This window comes from Tenrec ecaudatus, chromosome 1, assembly GCF_050624435.1.
Source record: "Tenrec ecaudatus isolate mTenEca1 chromosome 1, mTenEca1.hap1, whole genome shotgun sequence".
Classification (NCBI taxonomy): domain Eukaryota; kingdom Metazoa; phylum Chordata; class Mammalia; order Afrosoricida; family Tenrecidae; genus Tenrec; species Tenrec ecaudatus.
Window position 1 is genome coordinate 308,225,041 of NC_134530.1, and position 16,340 is coordinate 308,241,380.

The 16,340-nt window shown below is 38.2% G+C and overlaps 1 protein-coding gene and 1 non-coding gene across 2 annotated transcripts; one reads left to right on the forward strand and one right to left on the reverse strand.

Moving 5' to 3' along the window:
- Positions 1-8,914: 8,914 nt before the first annotated feature.
- On the reverse strand, positions 8,915-15,220 carry LOC142441438 (olfactory receptor 14J1-like). The gene is made up of 2 exons (XM_075543422.1): positions 14,318-15,220; positions 8,915-8,998 (listed from the first exon to the last, which is right to left on the reverse strand). Exons 1-2 carry the CDS (start codon positions 15,218-15,220, stop codon positions 8,915-8,917), a joined length of 987 nt encoding a protein of 328 aa, XP_075399537.1.
- LOC142437800 (small nucleolar RNA SNORA61) lies at positions 9,109-9,228 on the forward strand. The gene has a single exon (XR_012782319.1). It is a non-coding gene; the product is annotated as a small nucleolar RNA SNORA61 (small nucleolar RNA).
- Positions 15,221-16,340: the final 1,120 nt, after the last annotated feature.

A 16,340-nucleotide genomic window follows, 5' to 3' on the forward strand; every position in this document is an offset into this window, starting at 1 on the left:
ATGTGATTGCTTGTTTTTCCCTAGTTGCTCTCATGATTTTCTTCTTTTCCTCAAAATTGTTTACTTTAACTGTATGTGCCTTGGTGACTTCTTCTTGGAATTCAGTCTAACTACTCTTCTTCCACCCTCCTGAATGGTTGCCTGGTTTTCATTCATTAAGCTGGGGATGTCTTCCTCCCACAATCCTCTCACTATTGTTGCAGATGACTTCTTTGTTGTGTCTCCCTGCAGTAATACAATTATTCTGATGTTGATCCTCTTCATAGCATCAGACATAGCTCTTCAGCTTCTCTGATGATCTTAGATTTTTGTTCATGTTTGTTAAAGTCTGCTTGTCTGTCCTCTAGGCCATTGGTGTGGTTTTCTCTAGTCTATTTGTGAAGTCCATGAGTCTGCTACTGATTTTTGTTGTCTCTTCTCTAAGCTCTTATATTTCCCTTTGGTGTATGGACATTATCTCTTGTATCACTTCATCCTTTTTCAATATTGTTTCCCTTGTATCCTGTATGATTCCAAACAGCATTCTGAAAATTTCTTTCTGTGGCAAATCAATGTCTGTTTCTTCTATGGATATTGTTAGGTTCAGGATATCTTCTGCCATTGCTGTTTCTTTGTCTTGTTTTGTCATTGAGGTGATTTGGGCTATTTGATGTTTGCATTGTGTTATTTTAGAGAAGCCATGTGCCATTTTTCAGAGAGTCAAAGAGCACTAACTCTTTCCGGGTGACTCATAGGGAAGCTTCTTTGAACTCCTTGCAGCCAATTTCACTTTGGAATTGGCCTACCACTTTATCCTCCTGTGACCTCACTTCACTCTTTCTGTTATTTATAGGACAAAGTTGATGGTCCTCTCTTGTGACACCCTTTTGATTATTGTGGACCCTAAAGGATGGTGGTATACTGGGTGATCTCAGAAGAAGTAATGATGATGTGGCCCACAGCATCTTGGGGTGCTCCAGAGGGTGTGTGTGGGGGGAGAGGGAGTGCCCACTGAAATGGGAGTGCCACAGAAGCCTGGTGGATTTCCCACTTTGGTGTAGATGACCTTAAATGGTGGATGGATTCACCCTGGTCAGGTAGATCACTGCAGAAGTTTGGCAGAGATTCCCACAATAGTTTGGCATATTGGTGAGTGTTGGGAGATTTTTGTAGGCCTTGTGAGGCACTATGGCAGATGGGAGGAAATTCCCTGAGTCACAGGGGACCACAGAGGATACAAGGAGCTCCCCCCAGCCGCACAGGCAGGATTTCACCCAAAGAAGTGGGGTGGGATTTCTCAGCCAAGTGTCATTCACTGCAAAGTACAGGTGGGTGGAATTTCCCCAGAAGATGGTCAGGCCATCCCTTAGCGGAAGTTGGGTGGGCTTTTCCCAGATTCGGGTAAAGCTGCAGAGGGTAAAGCTGTCCCAACTATGTTAATGTCAGGCAAAAATGCCTTAGGCTGAGGAGTATGGTCTTGAGGTTGGCAGGAGTGTGTGAGAGCATAGGGAAGAGAAAAGGAAAAAAAAAAAGAATCCTGCTGAGACTGGGGGAATAGAGAGAAGTGTGGAAAACAAAAATAAAATTATAGCTGAAGCCCAATCCCTTATCATGGGGCTGGGGAGGATTAATCCCTGCCCTGATGTGGTGCCAAGCTGTGGCTGTGTTGAGATAAAGCCCTTATTCTGGCCCCAAATTTTCCCAACTCCAGCTGAGAGAGTGACAGGGCTAAGCTCAAGCCCTTGCCAACCTCCACTGCGATAAGCCAAAAGTTCCCAGTCCCTCAAAACCTTGTGGATCTGTGCCTACTTTTCTTTATGATGCTCCTCTTGTGACCCAGCAGTGTGGAATTTCCCTCTTAGTAACTCTCCTGCGATTATTTCTGCGGAGTCCCTCTGGTATGTTACTCAGACACCATCTTCCCAGAAGTCAGCCTAGACAAATCTTTGCCTAGAAATTCTTAATACTTCTTAAATAAGAGACCTTAAATTTTTATTTTGTACATAAATTGCATATCTCTTCTTGTGTGGTAGATTTAGAGTTTTATTTTCATATTAAGTACATGTGTACATGTACCATGAGATGGTAAGATCTGACTCTATGTTGGTTCCATCGTCGTCAGAAAAATGAGTGATTGTCTTTTTCTAGATATGTGATGCTATTTCTGTAAGATTTGACACCCTCATAAGTGTGTAGTTGTCATTTTGACTCTTTATTTTGCTTTGTTCATTTATTTCCTTTTTCTGTGACAGTAAAAACTAATATGTAATATCTTTCTCCCTCCACTGCCCCTGAGATGGACATCCATGAAAAATATACTCTTCCAGAAGTTTAGGTATGATTTAAATTATGTTTAATTTACTATTAAATTATGTACAATTTAAATAATATTACATTTCTATCAATCTATTCATTTAACAGGAATTTGGACTCTCAGTATGTCCAGGATGAGAATTTTATACTGCATTGCCCTCAACTTCCTCAAGCATTTTCTCTGCTCTAGTTATTTATTGTTGTATCAACAAGCCACGCTCAAACTTGGATACTTGAAACAATTTATTGTTACATCTCTAGTGTGTGTTGTCTGATTAGTTTCAGCTGAGCATTTCTTGCTTAGATCGGTGGCAGTTACATAATCTTGTGTGAACTTGACACCTGAAACAACAATTTATTGTTACATTGTCTGATTAGGTTTAGCTGAACATTTCTTGTTTGGATCTGTGGTAGTTACATAATCTTGTGTTCACTTGATAAACAGAAGGGGTGCAATCTAGCCTATCAATAGGGTAACAGCCTGATGGTGCTTCTTGTGAGAGTGACCTCCAACAGAGGGTCCTGGTAACTTCCAGCTCCCTCTGCTTCACTTTCTTGTTGAGAATGCACGCTCAGAGAGCTGAAGAAGCCACGTGGCTACCCGCACCAGCACTGAGATGCTTCAACCGACACAGGATTCCCAAGACTTTTCACCCACCGGCTTGTGATCTTCCTTCACTCAGCATCATTGCATGTGCTGCATGAGCCTGAAGAGAAATTTATGAACTATTATGAAACATAACATATGGGGTAATATTGGACTTACGGACTTGATTGGGACTGAGTTGGATGTTTTCTCAATATACAATTACTCTTTGATATAAAACTCTCTCCTACATATCCTGCCTAACACAGGATCTCATGAAGTTATAGGTCAATGGCAATTGTGGCTACAGTCATCTGACAACTCAGTTGAGCTAGATAACCAAAATTGTTTATTCACATAACTCACAATTGATGCTGGCTGTTGGCTGGAAACTCAGCTAGGCTCTTGTAGGACCTGTAATGAACTCTCCTGTGCTTGACCTACTTACACTATGACAATTAGGTTTCAAGAGAAAGAGTTCCCAGACTGAACATTACACGAGGCCCAGGTGAAACTGAATGGCTTTTGAGATACCTCCTCCAAAACTAGAAAGCCCCATGTTTATTTCATTCTCCTGGTAAAAGTAAGCCACTTAGCCCAAGCAAGATCCAAGACCAGGGTCATCAAACTTGATATGAGGAGTAGGAATAAATCGATGGCAAGCAGCCTTAGAATTTTTATACCCAGATTAACACACCTCTGGTCAAAATAACTTCTGTCCTTCTCAACTCTTTCACACGTATTACATGCTCAGCTCCTTTAAATACCCACACTGTGTATTCTTTCTGTATTGCTTCAAAGCCCAGTCTCTCGTTGAAACATAAATGAAAATTTCATATAGTAAATCCCAAGTGCAGGTTAGTCTCCCTCAGTACTATCTTCCAGTTAAAACAGTCAATCTGAAAACCAGAAACTTGAGGGGAAAGTTTTCTGTCCTTTACACATATTGCACATATTGCTGAAAAGAGTATAGGGTAACTGAAATATACACTCCTTTCACTGAGGAAGGGAAACACAGCAGGCAGCAGTCATTGGTATACAACAGAGACCAGGTTCATGTTCAGAGCCTGTCCTCTTTGTTGGGAATGGTTTCAGTAGTTGTTGTTTCTACTCTCGAGACTCTTACTTCCATATACTCCCTGGACTATTATTTCCATGTGCACCCTACATTTTCCATTAGTACTGGGTTGTGCTTGCTGCTCAGTATTTCTTTCTCCCTGTTTCTTGCCCATGGATGGCTGAATGATGAACAGTAACTTTCATTTCATTTCTGTCACTCTCAGCCAAGGCTGGTACAATTCATTATATATCAAATTGAATGAATCATGTATCACATTGTGCTGCTGTTGTTAACGGACACAGTTTTCTTCTAACTCATATATATGTTAATATATATCATTTTATGCATTATAATCCAGCCAGCATAATGATACACATTTTTTATTACTTCTTAAATCAGTTAAGAGAGAAAAATGAAATATTCTATTACATTGGCTTTTAGAATTACCTACATAATTCCATTTACTAACACTCTTTCTCTTGCAGATTCAAGTTATTCTCTGGTGTCATTTGTTTTCAGCCTCAGCACCTTGCTCAATATTTCTTGTAGGTGGGTCTTTTAGCAGAAAACTATATCTGTTTTGTCATCTGTAAATTTCATCAATTCATATTTGAAGGATAGTTTTGTTGCCTGTGATGTTCATGACAGTTTGAATATGTTATCTCCCTACTGCCTTTGGCCTTCATTGATTTTGCTAGGAATTCAGCTTTTACGTGCATTCTCCCTTGTGTGAGAATGATTGTCATCTTGTTTTTCTCATTGCCTTTCAACAGTTCTACTTTGAAATGTTAGGTTGTAGATCTATTCCTATTTATTCTACTTTCAGTTCACTGGATTTCTTGGAGAAAGTCTTGGTTGCATAGTGGTTATAGTTCCTGTCTGGTTAAAAAGAAAAAAAGGGTCATCAGTTCAAAGACACCAGAGCTTTTTAGATGTGTAGATGAAATAGAAGTAAGAATTGAGCTGTCAACTGCAATATCAGGAGTTTGAATTTACCAGCAGCTAAGCGGGATGCTCTGGTAAAGATTTGCAACCTCATAAATCCACAGGGGGCAGATCTATTCTGTCTTATAGTGTCTTTATGAGTCAGAATAGACTTGATGTGTATACAGAACTGCTCCATTTGATTTCTGGGACTGTAAATCTTCACAAGAGTAGGAAGTCCCATCTTTTACCCAAGGAATAGCTGGTTGTTTTGACCTACTGACCTTGCAGTTCGAGGCCCAATGTGTAACACCATACCACCAGAATTACTGTCATCATTATCCCACTTCTTAGATCTTTACTCTTAATTCTGCAAACATTTGTGTGTGTGTATTTGTGAAAAGTTTATAACCATTATTTAAAAAAAATTTTTCCCTGTCCTTTTCTCTTTCTCCTATTGTTCACTTCCATTAAGCAGGAGGTATCCTATCATTCTTATGGCTCTGTTAATTTATTTTTATTATATTTTATCTTGGAGATTGAATTATCTTTGTCAATTTGTCTTCAGGTTTTCAGAGAATGGTGTTCTCCACCAGTTCAAATATATTGCTGTACCTCATGTACATTTCCAAAAAAAAGTTCAGTTATTGCTGTTTTCCCCTTGTGATACTCATTGAATTATTAAAAAATAATTTATATGCTTTATTGGTATTGTCTACTTGATAAGACATTGTCCTGTTATATGTTGTTGAATGGATTCAAACTCAAGGGTAAAGAGTTAAGAGGTGGTGTCTCTATGTGATGAAATTAACAACATCAACTGAAAAGATTAGACAGGAATTTCGTGGACAGTGCCTTTCTGTTATTAGGGGAGAAAGAACTCATAACAGGAGGATGAGATTATGGGACTCAAATAATGTAATGACAATCAGTAGGTGCCCTGGTGGCAAAATAGTTAACTTCTTAGCTGCTTGCCCAAGGTGGGGAGCTTGAACCCAAAATCCACTCAATGGATGGAATATAGAGCGGTCTGTTTCTGAAAGATTTACAGCCTTGGACCTCATGAGGCAGCTCTACTCCACTACACTGTCCCTATGAATCAGAATTGACTGGATAGTTCTGGGTTCCATTTTTGGCATGATGACAATCAGTCATAGGAGAGGATTTTCCCCATAAAAAACCAATAAAACTCACTGCTATGAATCAATGCTTAGTGACAGTGACCCTACAGGGCAGGGTAGAACTGCTCCAATATGTTTCTGGCACTGCCACTATTCATAGGAGTAGAAAGCTCTATCTTTCACCCAAGGAGCAGCTAGTAGTTTTGAACTGCTGACCTTGCAGTTAGCAGCCCAGTGTCTAACACTGTGCCACCAGAATTTCTAACATCATGATACAATTTCTTAATTCTTGACTCTTAATTCTGCAAAACATTTTTCTTCATTTCTTTGCATATGCTTATATTAGATACTAATCTGGGCTCATGTACAGACAATTGTTTTGCCTTTGTGTAGGCCACACTTTCCTATATTCTTGTGTCTCTCAAGTTTACTTTTTGGAAACTAGTTTCTTTGTTGTTATTGTAGGGCCATCCAGCTGGCTCTGACTTATAGTGACCTGATGCGCAAGAGAAAAAAACACTTTTGTGTCCTGAAATATGCTCACAATTGTTTTGAGTCCATTTTTGAATCCAATATGTCAATCCAGCTCAATGAGGGCCTTCCTCTCTGTTGATGCCCCTCTCATTTACATGGCATGAGGTCCTGACAACATGTCCAAAGCCTGTGAGATGAAGTGTCACCATCCTTGCCACTAAAAAGCATTCTGGCTTTTTTTCTGTTAAGACAAATCTCTTTGTCTTTTGGACGTCTATGATAGTAACAAGAATCTTTGCCAGCACCGTTATACAGATGCATAGGTCAGGCATACCACCTCAGTCCTCAAAGTTATCTATTTGCTTTTCAACACTTTAAAGTGGTCTTATGCAGCAGGTATTCCCAATGCAATATGCCATTTGATATCTTGACTGTTTTCATTAGCACTAATTGTGGTTCCAAGCAAAATGAAATCTTTGACAACTTCAATCTTTTCTCCATTTATTATTATATTACCTATTGGTCTAGCTGTGAGGATTTTGGTTTTCTTGACATTGAGTTGTAATCCATACTGAAGTCTGTAATCCTTAATCTTCATCAGCAAGTGCTTCAAATCTCTTCATTTGAAGCAAGCAGGTTGTGTTATCTACATATCACAAGTTATTAATAAGCCTTCCTCCAATCCTGATGCCGCATTCTTCTTCATATAGTCCAGCTTCTCAGACTATATCCTCAGCACATAGATTGACTAAGTATTGTGAATGGATAAAGCCCTGACACACAAGTCTCGATTTTTATCCATTCCGTATACCCTACCAGATATTTTAGGTAAAACACTCTAACAACTTTGTGTGCTGATTATCTCTCACCCTAGAGCTCTTGGTGTAGTCCTTGTTATTTTACTTAATTTGGTTGTTCCTTTCCTTGACTTGTTTGGACTAGTGTGAAACTGCTGGAGTTTCTGGTCTTTCTCCCTCTCATTTGCATATAAATTTGTCTTTGTATGGCTCTTTACTGAATCACCACTCTTTAGTGGTCAGCAGTAGATTAGCCAGAGGGTTGGATTCAAACCTTGACCAAGAATGGTATTTATCTACTTTTGTTGAATATGTGTGAGATCACTTTCACTGTTCATCTGAGTTTTCTCATTGTTTCCTTAGAGATGAATGAATCATAAATTCCCTCTATGTTAGGTGTAAGAGAGCACAGTCTTTATGGACCACCAGGGATCAGTTTGTCTTTACTGGGCTTTCTTTGACTATCTGTCTTTTAAGATTTTTTATTAAGTTTCTGACTGCTCTGCCTATATCACAGACATATTTGAACCTCCACGATGTTGTGAGCTGTGTTGTGCATGGTATTCACACCGGACATTTATGCATATGAGTGTTTTCTTTGCTGCAAGAACACCACTGTTTATATTCTGACTTATATTTAATAAACGTCCTACAATAATTTTTAGACTCCAGAGTAATATTACTTTCTTAATGAGTTTATTGAGCACAATATAATAATAAAAGCTACTAAATAATAATCAAGGAGCCCTGGTGGCATAGTTGTTATGGTTATGCATTGAGCTGATACCACAAGGTCAACAGTTCAAAACCACTAGCCCTCTGAAGAATAAACATGAGACTTTTTATTCCTGTAAACAGTTACAGTCTTGGAAACCCACGGGCATTTCTACCCCGGCACTACTAGGGGCTCACTAAGAGTTGGAATCAGCTCAAATGCATGGAATATTGTTTTTTACTTTATAATAATCAACAACTTCATGCAATGCCAAATATTCCTCCTCATCCATCTCAGGTCTAGTCAAGGCTGGAAGTCATCAGAGAGTGTAGCATTATTTCCACATTTTATGTTTTAACCAGCCTCACACTTACACACTTCCCCAGTAGTCTGATTCCTTATTGTGGAAGTTGAAGAGGAGAGGGGTATCACTGGAGATACTTAACTGACAGAAAGATTTGTTTGGGGATCTTTCTTTTTTAGCTGTCAGATATTAAAATTATTTCTCATTTGGATGCATTATGAGCCCATTGAAATGCCCCAATATCAGGAAACTCCTTACTCACTTCCTTGAAATAATGAGTGATTTTCTCTACTAGGTAAGAGTAAAATAAGAAAATCCATGATCACCATTTAATCAAGATTGCCTTGCAGTTTTGTGCCATCACAAAAACAAACAAACAGAAAGAAATAAAGGTTAAAAATGGGAAAGAAGGAAAAAAATAAAACCCTGTATTCACAGGTAGCAACATGTAGTAGAAATACCAAATAGTCTATAAAAATCAGTTCAAATTTTAATATATATATTTAGGAAGAGCACACATATAAGGTCAATGTACAAAAATCAATTGTCTTTCTCAGTATTGTCACAAAAGCAGTCAATGCAATTTAACAATAAGACCAAATATGTAAAAATAAACAGTAAACATGTACAAAGACACTACATTAAAATATATACTTTTTCAGAAGATTCTTAAAGATCAAAATAATTATCAGATAGCTCTCTGTTGATGGAGTAGAAGACAGAATCTTTGAAAAAAACAATTCTTGAACCATTGCTTTATCAAATAAATGTAATTCCAATCAATATCTTAGCATTTATTTAGAAAAGTGAAAAAGATTTTAAAAGTATATAGTTAACCCTCCACTTCCATTTCCCATCAGATCAAGACACTGTTCTGGGTGGTTGTATAATGAAGAAAAGATACATTGAAGCTGCCCCTCAGTGCTCTTGGAGCTCAGGCTAGTTGAAAACAAGGTGGGGGAAAGTATATAGTTATATGACAAACCTCACTGGCCCATAGCCCTACAGGGCACATCACATCACATAGCCCTACAGGGCACATCGCACAGTGTGCAAATGGCGACCGGAAAACACTCCTAATGGTCAACAAACAGACCTTGAACAATTACAGGGTTCTCTTTTTTGTCATTGGTTTGTTGTTGTTTTGTTTTTCTCTGTGTTGCTTTTGTGTATATTATTGTCTCTGAAGTCTATCTAGATAACATAGACAGGATAAATAATCTGGAGGCTAAAACCACGGATAGATAGTTCCAGGGGAACATGGGAGAGGAGATGGTAGGGGAAAGGAAGTAGGTGTTAACAAACGTAGGGACAAGGGAACAACAAGTGATACAAAATCAGTAGCGAGGTGGGTGTACGAGTCCTAGTAGGACCTGATCAAGGGCAATGTAACCAAGGTGAATTACTGAAAACAAATGAAGGCTGAGCATGATAGTAGGACAAGAAGAAATTAAAAAGAAATAGAGGAAAGAACTAGGAGGCAAAGGACATTTATATAGGTTTAGATACAGGCATGTACATATGTAAATATATTTATATATGATGGGGAAGTAGATCAATGTGCGTATGTTTATAGGTTTAGTATTAATATTAAGTTAGCAAGCACACATTGAGCGTCCACTCCAGTACTCTCTCAATGCAAGAATATTTTGTTCTATTAAATTGGCACACCATGATGCTCACCTTCCCGACATGATTTCTGACAAAGACAAAGTAGGTGCATGAGCAAATGTGGTGAGGAAAGCTGATGGTGCCCATCTATAAAAATATATAGCATCTCAGGTCTTAACAGCTTGAAGATAAACAACTTGCCATCTAGCTGAGAAGCAACAAATCCCAGATGGAAGAAGCACACCAGCTTGTGTGATCATGAGGTGTCGATGTGATCAGGGATCAGGCATCAAAGAACAAAAAATCATATCATTGTGAATGAGGGGAAGTGTAGATTGGGGGCCAAAAGCCCATCTGTAGGCAACTGGACAACCCCTTGCAGAACGGTCTCAGGGAGGAGATGAGCCAGTCAGGCTGCAGTGTAGCAATGATTAAATGTACAACTATCCTTTGGTTCTTTAATTCTTCCTCCCCTCCACTCTCATAATCCCAATTCTACCTTCCAAATCCGGCAAGACCAGAGGATGTTCACTGGTGCAGATAAGAAATGGAAACAGAGGGAGTCCATGACAGATGAACCTCTCGGGACCAGTGGTGAGAGTGGCCATAATGGGAGGGTGGGGGAAAGTTGGCTAGAAAGGTGCATCCGATCACAGGATATCCATATACCCCTCTGCCTGGGGGAAGGACAACAGAAAAGTGGGTGAAAGGAGACATTGGTCACTGTAAGTCATAACAAAATAAAAATAATTTATAAATTGTCAAGGGTTCATGAGGCAGGTGGGGCAGGGAGGGAGGGGAAAATGAAGAGCTGATCCAAAGGGCTCAAGCAGAAAGAAAATGTTTTGAGAATAGTGATGGCAACTAATGTGCAAATGTGCTTGCCACAATGGATGTAGGTATGGATTGTGATGAGTTATCTGAGTCCCCAAGAAAATAATTTTTTAAATTATGTAGGTATAAAACAGATTTATACTAACTCAGAAAACCTGCAATGCAGAGCAAAATAATATTAGGATATTTAGACTACCAGATATAAAATGACTGTAAATTTAAAGTATTATAGATTTTTCTATTATAAATATCATCAATTCAACATGAACACATAAAAGTAGAAAAAAATCAAAACAATCATTTGATTATGACAAAATGAAAACTTTAATTTTTCAATTAATTATATGTCTAATTGGATGTCTATTTAAATAATGTGAACAAATATCCAGCTCATACTATACGCAAATGCTATTTTCTATGGATTATAGACTTAAATGTGAAAAATAAAACAATAAACCTTCTAAAATATAGTCAGTATTATTTTAATAATTCTTGTCTTATGATGAGTTTTAAATATTTCAACTTGGGTTATTCTACAATATCAATATTATAAAGCTACTTGTGAATTAATTTTACTTCTATTGGCTAATTTTTAAATTATTATTATTTTTAATCATTTTATTGGTGGCTCATATAACTCATCACATTTCATATATACACCAATTGCATAAAGAACATTTTTACATTCAATGCCCTCATCATTCTAAAAACATTTGCTCTCCACTCATTGAAGTGCGGAGGTATAAATGGCTCGGTCAGCCTCTCTTTTCTAGTTATCTAGTCTCTTGCTTTGTGATGGTCAGACCAGGGTACACCTGCCTTAGCAGTTCCCTGCGTCAGCTTGCAAGCCTTACTTCTTGCAAGACATCCCTGAGGAGAAGCCACATGGACCTACTCCGATGCAGCCATGGGTGCTGGAGCACCTGTGTGGAGACCCCTGCCAGAGCTGGGATGTTTTCATGTTCACTGACTCAGCCTTCCTCTTGCAGTTGGCATCATTGTGTCTGTTTTGTGAGATGGAGGAGGCCTTCATATATTGGTGTCGGAGATATGGGTTAAAGGGAAAATGATGGACTTGTGTCCTTGGGCAGCACATGGCTGGGATGTTTTCTTGTTGTGCATTTAACCTTTATTAAAAACTCTCCTTATTCATGAGTTTCTGTGGATTTGTTTCTCTAAACTACCCACACTAGCACACACTTAAGCCCTTGGCATAATTTCCTCATTTTCCCGCTCCCTACCCATTCGCCCTACCCTCATGAACCCTTGATAATTTATAAATTATTATTTTGCGTATATTACAATGTCCAACTTCTCCCTTCACCCACTTTTCTCATGTCCGTTCCCCAGGGAAGAGGTTACATGTAGATCCATGTAATTGGTTCCCCCTATCCACCACCCCCTCCACCCTCCCGGTATCGCCACTCTCACCAATGCTCATGAATGGAGCATCCGTCCTGGATTCCCCTTTTTTCCAGTTCCTATCTGTACCAGAGTACACCCTCTGCTCCAGCCAGATTTGTAAGTAGAACTGGGATTATGATAGTTGGGGGCGGGTGGGGGGTTTGGGCAGTGGTGGTAAGGAAACATTTAGGAACTAGAGTAAAGTTGTATGTTTCATTGTTGCTACACTGCACCCTGACTGGTTCATCTCCTCTTCTCCACCCTACTGTAAGTAGATGCCCAATTGCCTACGGATAGGCTTTGGCTCCCCACTCTGCACTCCCCCTCATTCACAGTGATATGATATTTTGTTTGTTGATGCCTGATACCCGGTCCCTTGGACACCACGTGATCACACAGGCTGGTATGCTTCTTCCATGTGGGTTTTGGTGCTTCTGAGCTGGATGGCCACTTGTTTATTTTCACCCCTTTAAGTTACCAGGCACACTATGTTTTGATAGCTGGGCACCATCAGATTTTTTCACCACATTTGTTCATGCACCCATTTGTCTTCAGCGGTTGTATCTTGGAGGAGAGCACACAATGATATGACTTTTTGTCAGGAACTGTAGGTCCCATTTTGTTCTCCTCCAGATTTTTATCCAGCCTATATTATTTAGAGAGACCTGTGGAGATTATAGCATTCACAAAAACAAGACAGAGCAAAAGCAAGCAAAAAAACAAAAACAACAATAATTCAATGAAAAAACAAAGAAACCAAATAACACAACAACACAAGAAAACTTGTAGTTAGTTCAAGGACTGTTTGTTGGGTTTTAGGAGTGTTTTATGGTCTAGTATAATGGGGTGCCAAACCCTGACCCCAAAGTCTATTTTTGGTATTCCCTAGGGCTTCCTTGCTCTGTTCTGCTTGCTGTTCTGTTGCACGCCCTTAGTGTTTTGCCTTGGTGTGGTGGGATCACATTGGACAGGTTCCCACACTGTGTCTCCAGTGTTGTCCCCTGTAGGGCTATAGGTCAGTGAGGGATGTCATGTCTCATAGATGGGTTGCTACTGACTAAATTTTGCTGTGCTTCTAAACATGAAGTCTGATGTATTCATTATTCTGGAAATACTCTCAGAAGTTATTTCTCTGAATAATATTCGTAATCCATTCTCTCAGAAAACTGGCAAGTAGATTAATATATTTTTCTGGAACTTTTATTGGGTGCAATACATTCCCTCCTGTTTCGGCCCAAATAATTTTCCATGCTTAAAAAATAAAACATTTCTAATTTTAATTTTTATTTAACCTGTGGCGGTGGAAAAACATTGGGAATCTCTTTAACTGTACTAATTCTGTTTTTTGGGGTTTTTTTTTGCATTTTATCTGCTGCTTAATTAATTTTTGTATTAAAAAAATTTTTTTTGTTTTCTTTTTCTTGTTTTTTATTTCATTTTTTTGTATTTTTAAATTTTAATCATCACAAACATTTATGTATTGTTTAATTTTCAAAGGCACCTTTTCTTTTCCCATGCATATTATTCTTTCATACTATTTGATATTCTTCTTTCATTCATTTAATGGTAGAACAATATGCATTTGAGTCTGTATCAGATTGTTAAGTTATTTAAAAAATAGTTCCAGATGATTAATAGAATACAAATCTTTACATATGAAGAAGTAATGCAAATGATGTAATGAGACATTTCAGAGGGACATCTTTGTGTATTACTGACTGAAGCAATGTTTCTCTTGCAGAATGACATCTTCAAAGGATGACTCATGAATTATCAGACTATTGATCCTCAGTATTTCCATGCAAACTGCAGTGTAAGTTGGAAAAAAAATTAGGAAGGACTCTGAAATTGACTAAGTACTTTGTCATCCTGTTTTTAAAAAAAAGGCACTGGAAAGAGAGATTAAGTCAGATTCTATAAAAGTCATTTTCATTTTTCTATACCAGGTTTTGTAGGGTGATATTTCGACCTACAATATTAATATGAGTTGTTGATATGTAATTGTCTGTTTCAAGGATGTTAATTGTTCAATGACAGTTAATTTATACATCTTCCTCTACTTTCAGGTTTTCATTTAGCTTTTATTTCTGGATTAACTTTGTTGTGTCCTTTCAAATATATTTTGGTTTTGTTTCCCAAATTAGAATTGAAAACTTGTCTCAGCGAAACAGCTATGGTTTTCTTTCTTTGAAGACCTTTCTTAGAGCAGCCTTCATGGCTTTGTTCCTTAGACTATAAATCATTGGATTGAATGTTGGGGGCACAATTGTATAAAGAATAGTAAATACGAAGTCTAGGACAGTTGGAGAATCAGAAGGTGGCTTTAGAAACTCAAAGATTGCAGTAGAGATAAATAATATGACCACACACAGATGGGGAAGGCAAGTTGAAAAGGCTTTTGCTCTACCCTCAGCAGATGGCATTCTGAGCACAGTAGAGAATATGTGTGTGTAGGAGAGGCCAATAGAGATGAAACAAAGAAATGCTACCACTGACAGGAAGGCAGCAACCCCAAGCTCCGGGATGTAGTCATTGGAGCAAGAGAGTTTCAGGAGTTGGGGGATATCACAGAAGAACTGGTGAATGACATGGGGACCACAGAAGTGGATGGTGAAAGTAGCAGCTGTATGCATGACCCCGGAGATGAGCCCACTGATCCAGGCAGCTAAGACTCCATGAACACAGGTGCTGGTGTCCATGATGATTTCATAGCGCAGTGGAAAGCAGATGGCCACATAGCGGTCATAGGACATCACTGTGAGCATGGCCATCTCAGTAGAAGAAAAGATTATGAATGCAAAACACTGTAATATGCACTCCTGGAGAGAAATGGTGCCACTGTGCATGAAAGAATTACAAATGGATCTTGGTACAGTCGTGGTAATGTAGCACAGATCCAAAAAGGAGAGGTGCTTCAGGAAGAAATACATAGGTGAGTGGAGACTATGATCTGTGGAAATCGCAGTGATAATGAGCATATTGCCAGTTAAAGCCACCAAGTAGAAGACTAAAAAAAGAGAAGCAAGTAAGATTTCGATCTCAGGATTGTCAGAAAAAGTCACGAGAACAAATCCACCCATTGTAGTTAAATTAGTCATACTTTTTCTTTCCTTCCAAAGGCAATGCTGACTGCAAGAGAAGATGGACATGCATAGGAAGAACATGCTATTTATCAGTTGAATCCACTTGTTCTGTGATGTTAAGGTGTAAAGTAATAATTACTGGTCTATCATTGTATGTACAAAATAGCTTTAAATATTAATACTTAAGTTGAACAATTTCTGATGACATTGGCTCATTCTTATGTCATCATTTTAAGTAAAGACAAGACAATAAATAAAAGTTAATTAATAGTTAATTAATAATTAAAAGTTAATTAATATTTTACTTTCTCACTGCCATCAAGTCGATGCCAACTCACAGTGACCCTATGAGACAGGATAGAATGCCCCCACTGTTTCTGAGACTGTAACTAACTCTTTACAGGAACACCCATTCCCATTTTTGTCCTATGGAGCATGTGGTGTTTTTGAACTGCAGACCTTGTGGAAAGCAGCCCAATGTGTAACCACTATGCCATCAGGGTTCTAATGAGACTCAGTGTTCCATTCAGCTCACACTCAGGCGTTTATTAAGTAGTGTCTTGGGTAATATCTTCTAATAATCTCCCTGTCAACTTATATAACTCACCACACTCTGTCATTGCAATTTTATAATTCAGTTTCATGTATAAGAAAGTAGTTCTTCATTTATGTATATCTCTAAATATTTATTGGGGAAAATGATCACATTACATATTGATAATATACTAAAAATCACTACACTTAACCTATTATATCCAAGTTCCTCTCAGAAAAATGACAGGCCATGTATGTTCTACTACATTGGAGCATATTCTAGTAAATAGTACATAGAATATTTTAGTAAAAATAAGCTGTCTAAGAAGTAGCATTCAATGTTTAACATATCTGATTAAAATAAAATTTAAAGTAAAAACGCAAAAGTATTTGAATGGGCCAATTTGTAGAGATTTAAAAATAGAATACTCAGAAATATTGACTATGAGGCAAAATGAAACAGAACAGGAATCTAGAGTGGTCACATGGGTGCACTTTTTAAAAACACAGCCAGCCTGTATTTTAAACCAGTGAAATTTATGCTACATATTTTAATTTTTATGCTACATATTTTCACTAAAGCATGTGAGTAAAATGGGTA

Bases quoted from the DNA above. Each gene is read 5' to 3' on its own strand.
- LOC142441438 (XM_075543422.1), bottom strand. From the start codon at position 15,220: ATGACTAATTTAACTACAATGGGTGGATTTGTTCTCGTGACTTTTTCT. The intron at 8,999-14,317 runs GTCTTCAAAGAA...TTTTTTTCAAAG, and splicing joins TGAAGGCTGCTCTAAGAAAG to ATTCTGTCTTCTACTCCATC.